Source organism: Mytilus trossulus, chromosome 7, assembly GCF_036588685.1.
Source record: "Mytilus trossulus isolate FHL-02 chromosome 7, PNRI_Mtr1.1.1.hap1, whole genome shotgun sequence".
In the NCBI taxonomy this organism is placed as follows: Eukaryota; Metazoa; Mollusca; class Bivalvia; order Mytilida; family Mytilidae; genus Mytilus; species Mytilus trossulus.
In genome coordinates, this window is record NC_086379.1 from 55,067,734 (window position 1) to 55,084,220 (window position 16,487).

Genomic DNA, 16,487 nt, shown 5'->3' on the forward strand with positions numbered 1-16,487 from the left:
TTTTTTAATATACAATTTAAAATTTCGATTTCAAATTTAGTCTTATATGATAATTTTTCTGACAAAATCATTAGAATTCGTAAAGCAGAATGAGTTGAAACTGCAAGCTGCAAATACAAGTCAGTTGTGTTGTAACTGTGTGTATATTTAAAAAAAAGTGTGTCTACTGAGTGCCAATTATCACATGAACCAATGATGTCTGTTCGGGTAGCTCACCAAATTTGGTTAATATAACTAACCTATAAAAACACTTTCACACAAGCGGAATGTTTTGCCATTTATATAGCCATGTTTAACAAAGTAGGGTTATCAGACAATGGGGGTACAAAGTCGGGAATATCCGTTCGTTTTATTGGTTGATATATACCGTTTGTTAGGTTTTATCGTTTCTCCATTTTTAAAATTACCTTGGAGTTTTGTATTTTGATAATATAACCTAATCTCTTGAAATTATGTATATTTTAGAAAATAAAACCTGTTCTAGTAAGATTTTAAGTGAGTAAAATTGAATGTATCCACTAAATTTCAAACGAAATGTTTTCTTCAATTCGTTTTTTATCGGATATCATTTATTTAGTGGCATCGTTTTCTCGTGTCGATTGTTATGAACTAAGTGGAACCCTGAATTGAAAACATTCATTAATCTGGAACACTGATTTGATCATGACGCTATGCAATGTAGATATTTGTAATGATAATTTAATATACAACGAAGACACGTGTGACAACAAAATTAATATATTCAACAGGAGTCAATAATAACCAACCTTCTGTTAAAACATTAACTAAATGAATGAGTTCTTTTTCACAAATAGATTCACTGTTAATCATCATTAAAAGTGAGAGAAAACAAATATTGTGCCTAGTTCGCAGATTTTTTCATATTAAAAAAAAACCAAACACGTTACTAATTTTGTTGGATTGATGACACCGCTGGTGGACATTTTGTCCCCGATGCCATCACCAGCCCAGTCAGTACTCGGTGTTGACATGAATATGAATTATATGGTCATCTTTATAAATTTCCTTTTTTCGCAAATATGAATTTTTCAAAATACTCAAGATTTTCTAATCCCACATATAACCTTAGCCGTATTTTGCACAACATTTAAAAATTCTGGGTCCTTTTCATCTTTGTACTCGGTCTCTTTAAAACTATTTTAAACTGAGCGTCACTGATGAGTCTTATGTAGACGAAGCGCACGTCTGGCGATAAAATTTTTAAACCTGGTACTTTTGATAGGTCTCAACTCAGGAAAGTTTCTATATTTACCTTCATCAGGAGGTCTTAATGTAGACCAGTCATACATTTGCAATAGATGTCATAATTTTTTAAGCCTTTATTTTTATAATCTTCGGAAGAAATTATTAATTTAAGCCTTCGACGTAAAGATTATGCCATCAGGTGCCTCAGGTATATAACATAGCACAATTAAAAGTAAAATCACGCAAATACTGAACTTCAAGGAAAATTCAAAGCGAAAGTCCCTAATTAAATGGCAAAATCAAAAGCACAGACACATCAAATGAATGGATAACAATTGTTATATTCCTGAATTGGTACTGGCATTTTATACTTTTAGTTTTTTATTTAAGATAATAAGGTTGTAGTTGTAGTTGTATTCTTATATTTCTACTTGTCATACTTGTATGATTTACTGCTTTACAGACACCATCATACGGAATCGCATTAGTAAAGAATGACCATTTAGCTTGTCCTTCTCCATTCGTATCTGTTACAGATACTTCTATTCTGTAATGTTTACCCTGTGTTAAACTGAAATCCTCTATGTCGAATGACTGCTTTGTGCAACCTGAAATATTTAGTTCAGATAAGTCAAACACGGAAATTAATAATACTAAAAAAGGTGTTTTGAGCTCAAATTTTCATTCCGACTATAATATTGAAGAAAGTTTTAAGACTACAAGGCCAAATTCGAGTCATGATTAAATATACCTCTTTTCTTATGTCCTTCATCGGAAAAGTTCGTTAATAATTTGTGGCTTTAGTATGTCATTTACCAGATCGACTGTATACCTGCACTATTAAATTTCACCATGCGTTTTCATTATGGAAGATAAACTAAATCATGTTTGCTCCGTAGATAGTTAATCAAAATTCGCAAATGCCAACACTTCTTGTTATCAATTATAAAATTTAATTCGCCGAAAACTTCGTGCAATAAAGCATTATATTTGTTCAGCTGCTTGTTCAACATGGGAAAGGAAGTAACAATGACCAATAATGCACGAAGGATGTAAACTCAAACCAAATTTTTGACGGAAATACAATGATCTGAAAGGTGGTCTATGGGTTTAAAATTTACAACAAAATTCGATAGAAACAAGATATTGATACTACATACATATTTATCAATGTGGAATTTATATTATTTAAGGTGGTACCCAACACTTCCACTAAAGTTTAACTTTGCTCGTTTAATTTTCAAAAAATTTTGTCGAAGTATTTACTTTGACCCTTTAACAAAACTATTACAATTTCAAATATTTTGAACCAACCGTTTTGTCAGAAAAATTACACTGGTTATATAGCAGTTTGACAAACACCAATTTTGATCATTGAGAAGCTTAATATTCCTTTTACAACCCAACGTTATTAAAACGTTTAGCTGACTTTACAAAGTTATCTCCCTGTAGTGTTAGGTACCATCTTAATGATCATATTACAAATATATTGTATAACATTTTCAGAACTTTTTCTGAAAAATAAAACAGAATTTTGACATCGAGCACTTGCAACCTATACTTGTTAAACATGTAAATAGTAGCAAAACAAGTACATATTAAATGTATTTTTTCTTTACCTGTTTTCGTTTTTAATTCTGTCCCTGAAACTTCTGACCAGTACAAAGTGACATTATCTTGTTCATTTAACTTCCACATGTATGTAGGTGCACTAACGCAATCAATGCAAACAACTTCCCATATAGAGTGAGCAGTAACAGCGTATTTCGAATCACAGTTGAGTTTGCACCTGAAATAAACGACTAAAACTCTTACATGTACTAAGTGTGATACTTGAATACTAAAGTAAATTTAGAATATAAATAACATCAATAATACAGGCCGACGTCTAAAACCTTGGAGAACAAACTTTTCATTAAATACTATATTTCAAATTACATATGAAAGTATTACCTGCGCAAACGATTTACAAAATCAGGAAGTTTTACGTCACATATTGTTGTTTAAAACATCCAACAGATCAACCATGGTTTAAATAATGCAACAATCAGGAACACCGAGAAACTAGAACCTGTCTTACACAGATGATTAGAGTATCTTTTATTTACTTCCATTTTTGTAAGCTCAAATCAAATTAAAGAAACTGATGGTGCTATGATCGACACGAATAACCAATACTCGTTAATATAACTTTTTGGCTAAGTTGCATGATTATTTGGGAACATAATTGAAAGCATCTGAGATCACCTCCAGTTTTGGTGGGGTTCGTGTTGCTTAGTCTTTAGTTTTCTATGATGTGTTTTCTGTTCTATTATTTGTCTGTTTGTCTTTTTAATTTTAGCTATGGCGTTGTTAGTTTGTTTTCAGTCTATGAGTTTGACTGTCCCTGGTATTTTTTGTCCCTCTTTTAACTGAGTCAAATAAAGTATATGTGAATTTGCAATCTACAAATATTTGAGTAATCGCTTGGGATAGTTTTAACAATTTTGAAAACAATTGAGTTATTGAATCAAACTATAGGGTCTTTGCATCGGACTAAACACATTTATTAAAAAAAAACAGTTGTTGGCATGACACGGATAATGTTCTTCTCATATATGTTATGATGGTATGATTCTAAACCCCTAACGGGAAGGATTGTGCCTGATATTCATATGATGAAATCATCATCCTTCAATCAGTTTAATTGAAGTCTGGAGCTGGCATGTCAATTAACTGCTAGTAGTCTGTTGTTATATATGTATAATTGTCATTTTGTTTATTTTCTTTGGTTACATCTTCTGACATCATATTCGGACTTCTCTTGAATTGAATTTTAAATGTACGTATTGTTTTGCGTTTACTTTTCTACATTGGCTAGAGCTATAAAAGGAGGGTTGAGAACTCATAAACATGTTTAACCCCACCGCATTTTTGCGCCTGTCCCAAGTCAGGAGCCTTTGGTCTTTGTTAGTCTTGTATTATTTTAATTTTAGTTTCAATTTGGAAATTAGTATGGCGTTCATTAACACTGAACTAGTACTAGTATATATATGTTTAGGGGCCAGCTGAAGGACGGCTCCGGGTGCGGGAATTTCTCGTTACATTGAAGACCTGTTGGTAACATTCTGCTGTTGTTTTTTCTATGGTCGGATTGTTGTCTCTTTGATACATTCCCCATTTCAATTCTCAGTTTTATTTTTATAGGTACATGGAATCAGCTGGGGCGAAATAGATAAGAAAGCACAGAGCAGAGATAAGTGCAAATATCTGGTCCTTGCTCTATGTGTCTCCGGGCTAAATAAGGACTATGCAGGTAGGTACATTCGACATGTTTCGACGGACGAATAGGTTGGGTGAAATGAATGACGAATTGAGTAAAGCATTAAATAAACTTGTTCTAGCAATTGGCGACGCTAAAACGATAAAAAATAATGACAAAAATGAATCTTAGGACCAAATGGGAGAAAAAAATCAGAGTAAAAAGGACGTTTTAGAAAATTTTAGAATCTTAAGGTTTATTTTACACAGCGTTTACGTAGATTAACTTATACCGCCATCTTGGATTGTGAAAAAGTAGTTCTAAATAGTCCAAAACTTTGATTAAATGGGTTAGACTGTTAATTGGAATAAAAGAAATTAAATGACTTATTTGTGCTTATTTGAAACAAATTTTCACCTAAGCCTTTTAAGGGTAGATAATTTAAAGGGTTATTTAAAAAAAAAAAAAAAAGAAATGATAGAAAATAATTTTAATGATTAACTGTGGTAATCAAACAAGGTAAGTGACACCATTTTTCTTTTAAATTTCAAAAAGCATATTTCGAAACCTATCTTGTCGTGTTTTATTTCAAAATTCGACCTCGCAGTTTTTTTTTCACAAATTTTTTTTTTTTAATAAACAATCTATTTAAATTTTAGCATTTTTCACGACTTGTAGTTTGCAATATCGCACAGTGATCCATTTTTTTGTATTATATTTTTGAAAAAAAAACCATTCAAAATATCCATTCCAGCAGAGTCTTATACAATTTTATCTGAGGAAATGTCTACGAATGACCAACCATAAATATATTAATTGTTGTTTATGATCCTAAGGATAAAAGGATCACACGGGGTATCTTATCAAAATATAAGTTTTGACCTAAAATAGATATGTCATGCATAAATTTTAGTTAAGGTGGTACCTAACACTACAGGGAGATAACTCTGTAAAGTCAGCTAAACGTTTTAATTACGTTGTCTTGTAATCAAAATTGGTGTTTGTCAAATTGCTATATAACCAGTGTAATTTTTCTGACAAAACGGGGGTTGGTTCAAATTTTTTGAAATTTTAATAGTTTTGTTTAAGGGTCAAAGTAAGTACATTGTCCAAATTTTATGAAAATTAAACGAAGCCAAATTAATTTTAGTGAAAGTGTTGGGTACCACCTTAAAATATGTAAAGGTGTAATAGCTTGTCCCAAAAAAATAAGTACATTTGGAAATGCCTGTATCAAGTCAGGAATATGACAGTTATTGTCCATTCGTTTTTGATGTGTTTTGTTATTTTATTTTGCCATGTGATTATGGACCTTCCGATTGGATTTTCCTTAGAGTTCAGTTTTTTTGTGATTATACTTACTATCACATCTTTAACATATTTCTTTAATATATTTGTAGCAAATGTCTTTGTTTGCGTAAAGCTGTTGTTCCTATCAAAGTATTAATACCACGACTTCAAGATGTGGCTAATTTAACAGTTTTTTTCTTAAATTTTGACTACATGATAGAAGTTTACGGCCTAATGTAAATATGTTAGACGAAATTCAAAAATATAAATACTGATTTCAAACAGACAACTGTCTTTTGAACATCTAGATAATGTTATTTAGTTGATTTATATTACTTTTACATTTTCAAATTCAAAAGACCAAAAACTAAATGACCTCAAATGTATTTAACTTTTGGTGCATCATCTAGATCTGCAAGTCTTGCCAAAAAAAAAAAAAATATAGGAAAGAAAAGTTGCATCATTGGCTCAGCAAAATTTGGAAGTGAATTTTGTGTGTGTACGTAAGTGGTTATAAATTTTCATTTTGTATCCACTATCTATCACTCCTTTGTTTACCATAAATGTGTAATACAATTTGAAATATAAATTAGTCAGATACCGTTCAATAAACTTTGTTATATCCACTCGCTCTATAAAAGCAACTGCACAATTATTTGAAAATTTGACACTGGATTCAATTTTTGAAATGAACCATTGGTTTCATTACAAACACAAAACAGTTTTTGCTACTTTAAAATGGTTATTGGTTATATGATTTTTAACTGAGTAACTCAAGTGCACATACAATATTTAAATAATAATTTCATCATATTGTCATACTTTACCGAATGTATATATCGGGGCTAATCCCATCGACCGTCATAGTCAGTTGAGTGTATTCTGCAAATACATTTTCCAAAATAACCTTGACTGTTACTATGTAACCTTGCTGAATTCCTTCTTCAAATGTTAAATTTGCTATACCACGCGTTGTTTCATTTATTTCACAGGATGTGTTTCTATAACCATCTTCCTCATATTTGTTTGCCAAATCATCCAAGTCGGACGCATTTATTCTACGAAAACAAAAAACATTTTTTTTATTTCTCATAAGGATTTGATGGTTGAATCATTATTTTATTCAAAGCAAATTCAAGAATATTGGTTTAATGTTGTGAAATGTATATCAAAATGTCAGATGTGAAGGCCATTTCTTAAAATTAAATGACTCATTGAACAATGATTGATAACAGGAAACATTAGACTTAATATATTACGAAAGTCGTAAAAAATAAAAACAATAAGAAACAAGAATAAAATAAATTGTTTTTCATAGATCAACATGCTTATGCCTCTTTAATAGGTAACACCCAGGCGTCGATCCAGTCATTTTTAAAACGGAAGGTTTGAACGCACGCTCGTCACATAAAAGTAGGAACATACCAGTGTCAACATACATTAGCATTAGTTATCTAACAAAAAACGGTAAGGGGTGATGCCACCTCCATAATACTCCACTGGATCTACGTCTGAAGCTTTTACTTTTCTTATATTTGCGTAATGAAAAATAAAATAAAAGGGGGAGACACTTTTCGCAATTGCAAAGAATAACTTACCGGTAACATGTCCAAGTGAAGTTTAAATCTACATTCCCACCATATCCAAGACCAATGTCATAAGATGATGTCAAAGCATCTATTGTTAGAAATTTATTAGAAAGTTTACTGGTCCTCTGAAATCCACCTTCTATAAATGCAATTGGAGCAGGCCTTATAAACCTCAGATACGTTCTCTCTGGAATCCATGTTGTTGATAACGAAACATTAAGAAATATTTCATATAACCCCTCCTTGAATTTTCCTTTAGAAAATCTGTATGCTCCTCTGTTAGCTTGATCAGCCTCATTCCCCGTATTATTTATACGTTGTTTATTCTCTGGTTCTATAATACGATACACATCCCAATTAAACGTTATTGTCTGATTTGAACAGTGAACCCCCATTCGATTTGCTAAATCAAAATTTTCCGTTGTGTACACTATCATTGGTGTAGTAGGTCTGGCATATTGTCGATCAAAGATTCCTTCAATTGTAAAACATTTGTTTGTGACTGTAATCGTACTCTGATAAACAAAGGTGTCGTAATTATTTGAACAATTGATAGTCACATCATGGTCTCCAAGAGTTAAATATTCAAAAGTATATATCATAGGACTAGTATAGGTAATATTGTGTGTTAAAGTCACAACAGAAAAATCAATAAAATCTTGCATGTCGTATGTACATGACGTAATTGGAAGTGGAATTGTAGTACCAACTAGAGATGCTGTTACATTAACTTTACCCGGATTCGGCATTTTTAGAGTTTTTGGCATGTCAATTTGCATGACAGACATGTTATAGTCGACAACAATAGGTTCATGAAAGTAAAGGAACTCAGTAAAATTTTCATTTCTAGCAATTATTCTTGGATAGAATGATCCCCAATCGACATAAACTTTGTAGATGTTAACGCCTTCGTTTTCATTTAGTTGTTGTTTTTGTATCACGGTATCAATACCAGGAAAGAGTTCATATTCTCCATTGCCAAGTCCAGTCATAGAAAATGTAAAATTCGTAATTCCTACCCCTCCGAGGAATGAACTAACATCAAAATCTACCGCGCCTATTTTAATATCAAGTTTCTTAGTTGTTTCAGCGGAGTTGTTATAAATCTTAATTGAAATTGTATATCTTCTCCTTTCTGTAAACGTATGTTCAATATAACTACTTTGTGTTGTTACTTTTGAAGAGTCATTAAAGTTCCACATAAATTGTACTTCTGGTGGAAATCGGACACACTCAAACAAAGCGATATTAAATTCAACAGAAACAGGAATATCAGTTGCATTTGATGTCATATTCATTGGAACGACAGGTGGATACAAAAATGTAAAATGCTCTAATTCAACTTCCTTTATTTCTATCTGTGTCGTAAGTGTAACACTACTGACAATATTGGAACATATAATTCTAACATTTTTAAACCCCTCGTCGGTATAGTTATGAATCCTCGATACGTTTTTATTATATGTTATATCAACTGAATCATTACTAGATACAATTTCATTTTCATAACTAAATTGACAGGTAACATTTGTCGGGTCTGAATTATTACTGGTCATATTAATCGTAAAAATAACTTCGCCATCTGGAAAAGGATATTGTACTGCAGGTGGTTGAGGTGACAAGTAAAAATCAACAATAGGGTACTGGATTATTATAAGATATTTATGAAAAACTTTGAAAAATGGGTTCCAAAGTGTCACGCTTACTTCATAAACTTCCGGTGATGAATAGTTGTGGGAAAACGTGGTCTCAGTATAGTCTTCGTAGAGAATATTGGACGGACTGTGCTCTACAGTTTCATCTCCATATTCAATTTGGTATTCAAACCCACATCTTGGAACATTTATGAAGGAGAAAGTTATTGGTTCGTCTACTACCGCACTCCTGTTTGATGTTAGTCGTAGGTTTGTTATATTATCCCATACATATACAACATGCTCCATGGTCTGTGAACTTAGACTAGACATCATAATACCCTTCACGGTATAGTTTCCTTGCTTGGTGTATTCATGCCTATTGACGTATCCGTCGGCATTCAAAGCTTGATCGGTCAAGTGTTCATTAAATGATATGTTACTGTTTAAAAGGTCACCATAGTATAAATTCAAAGTTAAGTTATGCATTGGTAACCGACTTGAGTTATCCAATTTTACAGTCAAACTAGCGTTCGTATAAGAATCAATGGGATCTATAGGACCATCGATGTCAAATCCTTTAATAGGTTTGACAGTTTTTACTTTTGTATATTCTGTGTTGGAACTGGAAATAGTATTTCTAGCTACAGAATTAATGGTATAGTCTATGGCATCAATGTATTGATAAGGGACTTGATTGATGCGTTCATTTCCTTCACATGACACCAATATGGACTCGGTATCCCTGATAACTATTTCCACTTCTGCATTACTGCCTGTTGTAAAACTAACGTTAAATGAAGTAGCCCTATTCACTAAGACCAGATCAGCTTCTTCATGTACCTATAATACGTACATATACTATATTATGTCAATATAAAAACAAAAACTATCAATTTTTTGCGTCAGGCTAAGCCGCTGGGGAAAGGAAAGTTATATTAATAATACGAGATGGTGTTGAGCTATTTTGACAAATTTAACCATAACAGGCTGCTTATAGCGTAATATTATTTCACCAAAGAAATGTTTACAACAAAACAAAGTAATATTTTTAGTTTCCGTTCACTAAAATCTCCAAATTCAAATAGAATCTTATACCGATTTATCAGATGAATATTGATAATGGATCAGTTAATTTAAAAAAAAAGTTCTTCACGTCGAACATGTTATTTCGTATAAAATGCATACAAAAAATTATGAATTAGACTATTTACCGGATTTTTAACCACATAAACAACATGACGGGTGTCACATGTGTAGCATGGTCTGTTTACCCTTCCGGAGCACCTGAGATCATCCCTAATTTTTGGTTGGGTTCGTGTTGTTTATTCTTTAGTTTTCTATGTTGTGTCATGTGTACTATTTTTGTCTGTTTGTCTTTTTCATTTTAAGTCATGGTGTTGTCAGTTTATTTTCGATTTATGAGTTTGACTGTCCCTCTTGTATATTTCGACCCTCTTTTATGATTATATATTTTATACATGATATACATGCTATTTTAGAGAGAAATTTACCAGAATATTTACCTTTATTTTAACTGGTCGTAATTTGTTCATTCTCCTTATTCGTTTTGTTAAATATTACAAAAAATAAGGAGAAGAGGCAATGAACTTTTGAATTTTCCTCGATGTTCGGTATTTTTGTAATTTCTATTCTATTTTTTCCTATTTTGCCTTTAAATTATTTTTTTTTATAGAACGTTGAAGGTTACCTCCTAAAATATTTAGATACTCCAGGTACCTTCGTTTTCCATTCATAGATATAAAATTAACTTTACTTTTTTTTTAATATATATAATGCCTATGTGGAAAACAAACTTTGAATTCATAGAGTAAACGTAACTTCATGTTTGGGAACAAATATTTAACGACATAAGTATGAATCTCTTACGACACAGTTTTGAACGTGTTTGGAAATTTATTTTCGACACAAACGTTACCGCATTATCTAGGCATCATACGTAATAAAGGTAAACTTACAGAGCTCATTTACTCAAAATTCGTTTTTATAAGGGTGTTTCAAATTTTATTTAGTTATGTCAGAGTATCGGTTAACTTATTGATTGATAAACTCAACTTTAGACTCTAACACATTTAGACTGATATTCCAATGTTAACTTCAGGGACGATGGAATATAAAGTTCTTCTGGTTTCGGAATCCCTGTATTTCTATTTCATAATTTCAATTAGTGCACTTTTGAAAATTAAAATAATTTTATAACTAAACTTCCGAATATATTTTATAAACCATCGATAATGAGTATATTCGTGTTACCACTTACTTGAAAACCAGATATTGGCTCTTCATAGAAAAGTGCTAAAATCATTTCATGGAATTCTCCAGAAATGCTGTGGAGCTCGAGTGTCACTTTATAGCTACCATAAGACACATTTGGTAGGTTTTCCTCTTTGATTTTAACATAACCAGTCTTTGTGTTATTATCAACAGTGCCTGTTATATAAATTATCTCGTCTGCATGTACTTTGATTAAAGTTGACATCAATGTACCTTGCGAGTAACTGAATTCTGAGGTTGTAAAATTGTTTGTCGGTAAAGATAACACATATCCATTTGTTACCTTAAAATCCTTTATCCCAGGTAACATTTCTATCCTCGTGGTTACCATTCCGTGGCTGACATTGTTCGAACAATTAACAGTAATGTTCATTTCACCTGTGTCTGTGTAATTATGATTTATCGTGTAGAAATTATCAGATGAAAAATCAACATCTTTGCCTGCAGAGCAAGTGCTTGAATCAAAGCAAAATTTACAAGTCATGTTTGTCGGTGGAAGGCTGTTTTCATTTGTCATATTCAACGTGAAATCTACACCGCTTGGTATTGCAGGGAAGAGCGATAAAGGCGACGTCTCCAAAGGTAGTAATGTTAATAGTGGTACTGGATTTTGCACTTTCACAATATATTTACATTTCTCTGTGTAAAATGGATTCCAAGCTTCAAATTCAATCTCATAAATTCCTTCACTTGCATAACTATAATCCCATTCACTTATATTTAGCGGTTGATTATTCGTAATGATATCAGGAGAGTTGGTTTTATTCCTATTATCACCATATGCAATATAGTACATAAATGGAGTATTGGTAATGTAATCAGAAAGGAACAAACCATTTTGTTTAATTTCAATGTAGGACACGGCTGTTGGAAGTGAAATGTTATTCCAAACAAAGGCTGTACGACTAAATTTTGTTTCGCTTAATGATGTGTAGGCATAGGAAGTAATAGAATAATTTCCTTGTTTGTCGTAAGTATGTTTGAAAATAATCCCGTTTGTTGTTAAATCACTCGCAACGTTGTCAGAACTAATATCATTGATTCCATCTCCAAACGATATGTTGAAAATGATATTCCCCATAGGCAATCTGTTGTTGTTGTCCAGTAATATAGTAAATGTAATCGTTTCGTTGACACTTGCTACTGTAGGTGATATGCTAAAAGAAAACCCTTCTACAGGTTTCCAAACTATGACGTCAATCTGTGCAGAGAGATTTTGCCCTAAACTATTGATAACCAAAACAGTCAAAGTATAATTCTGCGCTGACGGAAAAGCTATGGTTGTCTCAATTGCCTCTAGACTTCCGTTACAAACACCATATGTAACGAGGGAATCAAAATTTGAAATCCATTCTACAACTGCACTGCTTCCACCTGTTAATATTGCACTAAACTGTGTATCCTTGTTAACTAAAGTTTCAACAACATTGTTTTTGACCTGTAAAAACAAAATATGAATTATATCAAACACAATAAAAATATTAAAAAAATAATACCTGTTTGAAAGTTCGCGCAACTTCAAAACATAAGATGTTAACCACGGACCTCTCTAACACAGACATAATTAACTACATTTTGTAACATCCCGATCACACTATCTTCACATAATAACAAATCGCCGGCACATTTCAAATTGAACAAACTCAAAACCAACAGTATATATATAATTTCACAATCTAAATGCATGGTAAGAGGTTCTGCTTTTGAAGTATTCTGTAAAAATGTGCTTTTGCTTACCCAAGTCTGTCAAATTCAATTGACGCATTGGCCTCAAGTGATGAAATAAAGTGTATAAGTTGCCTACCGTATTTTATCAATTTATGAAATAATTAATGATAAATGCTTCTCTATATGAATATCAAAATTAGAAGATGTGGTATGAATCCGATTCTTAATATAGGTCCATTTATTATACTAGGTTATTTGCTTGTTAAAGCTTAGCAGGTAGGCTATTGTTAACGTATTTAGCGAATATAATTTATTATTAATTTTAAAAAGAAATATAAGTCTTGTGTAGCAATCGAAAGACATACATAATCTTAAAAAAGAGAGGAAGTACATAGCTCTTTATTATGTAAGTGCCCTGGTAAAAATTCGCTAACAATCATGTCTTTTGAAAGAATATGTAAATGTAAAAAGAACAAAAGACGCTTGTCAGTTGGAATCATGCAGACTTAAAAGTATCCGGCCACGTCCACTTGTATTTTTTCCATCTGATGAGTTAAGCCTTTTTCAACTGATTTTTATAGTTCGTTCTGAAGTTGTACAGTTATATCACTGTACCAGGTTAGAGGACGGTTGGGATCCCGCTTACACGTTTACCACCGCCACATTCTGTAATTATGTGCCTGTTCCAAGTCAGGAGTGTAATTGAGTGGCTGTTGTTTGTTTATGTGTTTCATATTTGTTTTTTCGTTAATTTTTTGTACATTAATAAGACCGTTTGTTTTCTCGTTTAAAATGTTTTACATGGTCATTTGGGGCCTTTTATAGCTGACTATGCGGTATAGCTCATTGTTGAAGCCGTACGGTGACCTAAAGTTGTTTATTTCTGTGTCATTTTGGTCTCATTTGGAGATTTGTCTGACTTGCAATCATACCACATCTTCTATTTTTTTAATATATATTTACACTAACAGGTAGCATACGAATAAAATATAATTAGAAAACTTGATGAAAAAAAACCTATATAAAGTACGGCGGTACATTCCTTTCAACAATGTTTGACATTCGGACTGTTATTTTTGCGATTTACAATAGCTAATCGTTCCTTTACATCCAATTAAAACTGTTCTACTTCAGACACCCTCCCCCCCAAAAAAAAAAAATATAAAAAAATATAAGAAAACAAAATAAGAATATCTGTAGACATGCATGCGTGACATGTTATTGATATACAAACTGAATAGTTTCTTCTCTCATACATTAAAATTCTTTGTCATAATGAAAGACCATTACTGTGAATTACTTATTAATAAATCTTAATTTGAATTTATGATGCGACTTTATTTTCAAAGCCGTTGTTTTTTATACTCTAAAATTGTAACTACAAAAGTATCGATATGATTAACTATTTCAATAATGAGAGAATTTATTTGAATTCGATATTAAGCTATGAAATTTGTTTAAATATTCTCTCTGTAACGGTTTCTGCTATTGATTTGAAATAAATTTTAACTACTATTTAATTTTTTTTTAAATCAAGTTGATAGTAGTTTCATTTGCAATCATATAACATCCACTCATTTTTAGATTTTAACTTTAAAATCATAAATCAACATTGATTGGTATTTTTTCTCAACTTTATATATATTGGAAATAATGACCAATTAGTTTTCCAATTTAAAAGTATAACCATGTCTGTTTTTACAAATGAAATTAATAGGGCCAGTTTTCATGAAATAATCATTTTAAAACATTTTTATACTTATATGTATATAAAATGAGAAAAAAAGAATATGTATGATTAACCAAAATGTATAGCAAAAATACCTAACGCCAAGAAAATCCTAAAAATGGACGTCGATTAAAACTGACAGAACCAAACTGTATCAATCAAGGGACGAACTGTTATATTCATGACAAGGTACAGGCATTTTTTCGAAGCAAATAATAACTACACATTTTTGGTCACGCGCTCGATCTGAAGTAAGGCTGGTTGTCGTTTATTTCCAACCCAATAGGACCAGTATGATACAAATAATCGTGAAGACGAATTTTACAAAATAACAAAAGGCTCACAAGGAGTGCCTGCTCAACCTGCGGAAGTTCTTGCTGTCGAATATTTAGTTCAGCATGTATTGTCTTAGTTACAATGCCGTTTAAACATTTCATTTCAAGCCAAAGGCAATGCATTAAATGTTTCTGTGTGAGCAAACATTGATGTTCAATCATTCAAAGAATTCAATGATTACTCAAATTTGTCTATACAGTCCTGGATAAAGATTTTCCGGAGCATTAAAAGTATTGTCTTTCAACCAATGCAATCAATAGAACATACATGTTTTAAGTGTTTAAACTTTATTCGTAATGACCTACGTCATTCAATTGTATGAATTTTGACAATGCAGCAGTTTCTATAAGGACTTGATTGAAGTTTTGTCCTATCTGTTCAAAATGTAAATCATTAAATATATCCAAAAATAAATCTTTTTTTTAATCCTTTATGATGATAATAACATGCAATCAATTTACCGTTCCATAAATATGAAAAGAAAAACACATAAATGCATGCATAGTACATCTTTTATTTGGTAATTCAACCTTTCCTAAAACTTTTTGACCTAAAATATCTATTAAATATGTGCACCCGGAGGTGCCATTCAGCTGGTCTATTATAATTTTTGTATTCTGGTCTTTCATATTTGCTCTTTTTGAAGAAGAACTACACATTAAGCATATAGACAAGCGGCATGAAAGAAAGGTAAATTTCGAATTTACATGCTGCAGAAGGCATGCCAAAAAGAACTATAGACTATATTCTTTCATACTTTGGACTACACAATTATTTCATATCTCTACCTGTGTGACGTTGATCCATTCTGTCGTCAAACAGGTAATTCTACGCTAGAGTCAATGTTAAAGCAATAAATGAAGTCGTTGAATGTGATACATGACTTTTTTGTGCTTCTATTTGTTTGTTTTGGGTAAGATACTTGTGGTACCTGTACATCCTGTCATTATGCTATTGTGTACGCTATTCTCTTATTCTTGTCTTTCATTTTGCTAATGTGCAATGTCTATATGCCTTTGGTGTTACTTCGATACATATTGCGTGGCTCTGTACTTATACAGCCCGTTATTGTGCTATGATACAACATTGTTGTATGCTTGTCGTTCATTTTTGCTGTGTGGATGGTCTTTGTGCATTTTTCTTTTTCTTTTATACATACATGACGTGGCTCTGTACTTATACATCCCGTGATTGTGTTATTATACACAGGTACATTTGTGTATTCTTGTCTTTAATTTTTGCTAATATGCTTGGTCAAAATGCCTTTTTAAGCTTCTTTGTTACATTTTTTCTGTGTTTTTTCAATGATTAAGATTAAAACACAATGTTGACGACTGTACCCTTATTTTTGACATTTTAACCTGATACGTCTGTCTGTTTTGTTCACGCGTCGTTCGCAATATAATGGAATTTGATGCGACTTTCATACAAGCGAGAGTTTAGTAATTTTTAAATTATTTTTACGAAAAATCTTATAGAAGAACATTTTAAAAAAGATT

The 16,487-nt window shown here is 31.8% G+C and overlaps 1 protein-coding gene across 1 annotated transcript in view; it reads right to left on the reverse strand.

Annotated features, from left to right (window-relative positions):
* The window catches only part of LOC134726531 (uncharacterized), a 43,186-nt gene extending 28,097 nt beyond the window's left edge, over positions 1–15,089 (reverse strand). The window contains exons 1-6 of the mRNA XM_063590937.1: positions 14,997–15,089; positions 11,242–12,693; positions 7,336–9,803; positions 6,565–6,795; positions 2,826–2,995; positions 1,647–1,814 (exon numbers count right to left, since the gene is read on the reverse strand). Of these exons, the coding sequence (XP_063447007.1) occupies positions 1,647–1,814; positions 2,826–2,995; positions 6,565–6,795; positions 7,336–9,803; positions 11,242–12,693; positions 14,997–15,089 (4,582 nt within the window). The remainder of the gene's footprint in view (positions 1–1,646; positions 1,815–2,825; positions 2,996–6,564; positions 6,796–7,335; positions 9,804–11,241; positions 12,694–14,996) is intronic.
* Positions 15,090–16,487: the final 1,398 nt, after the last annotated feature.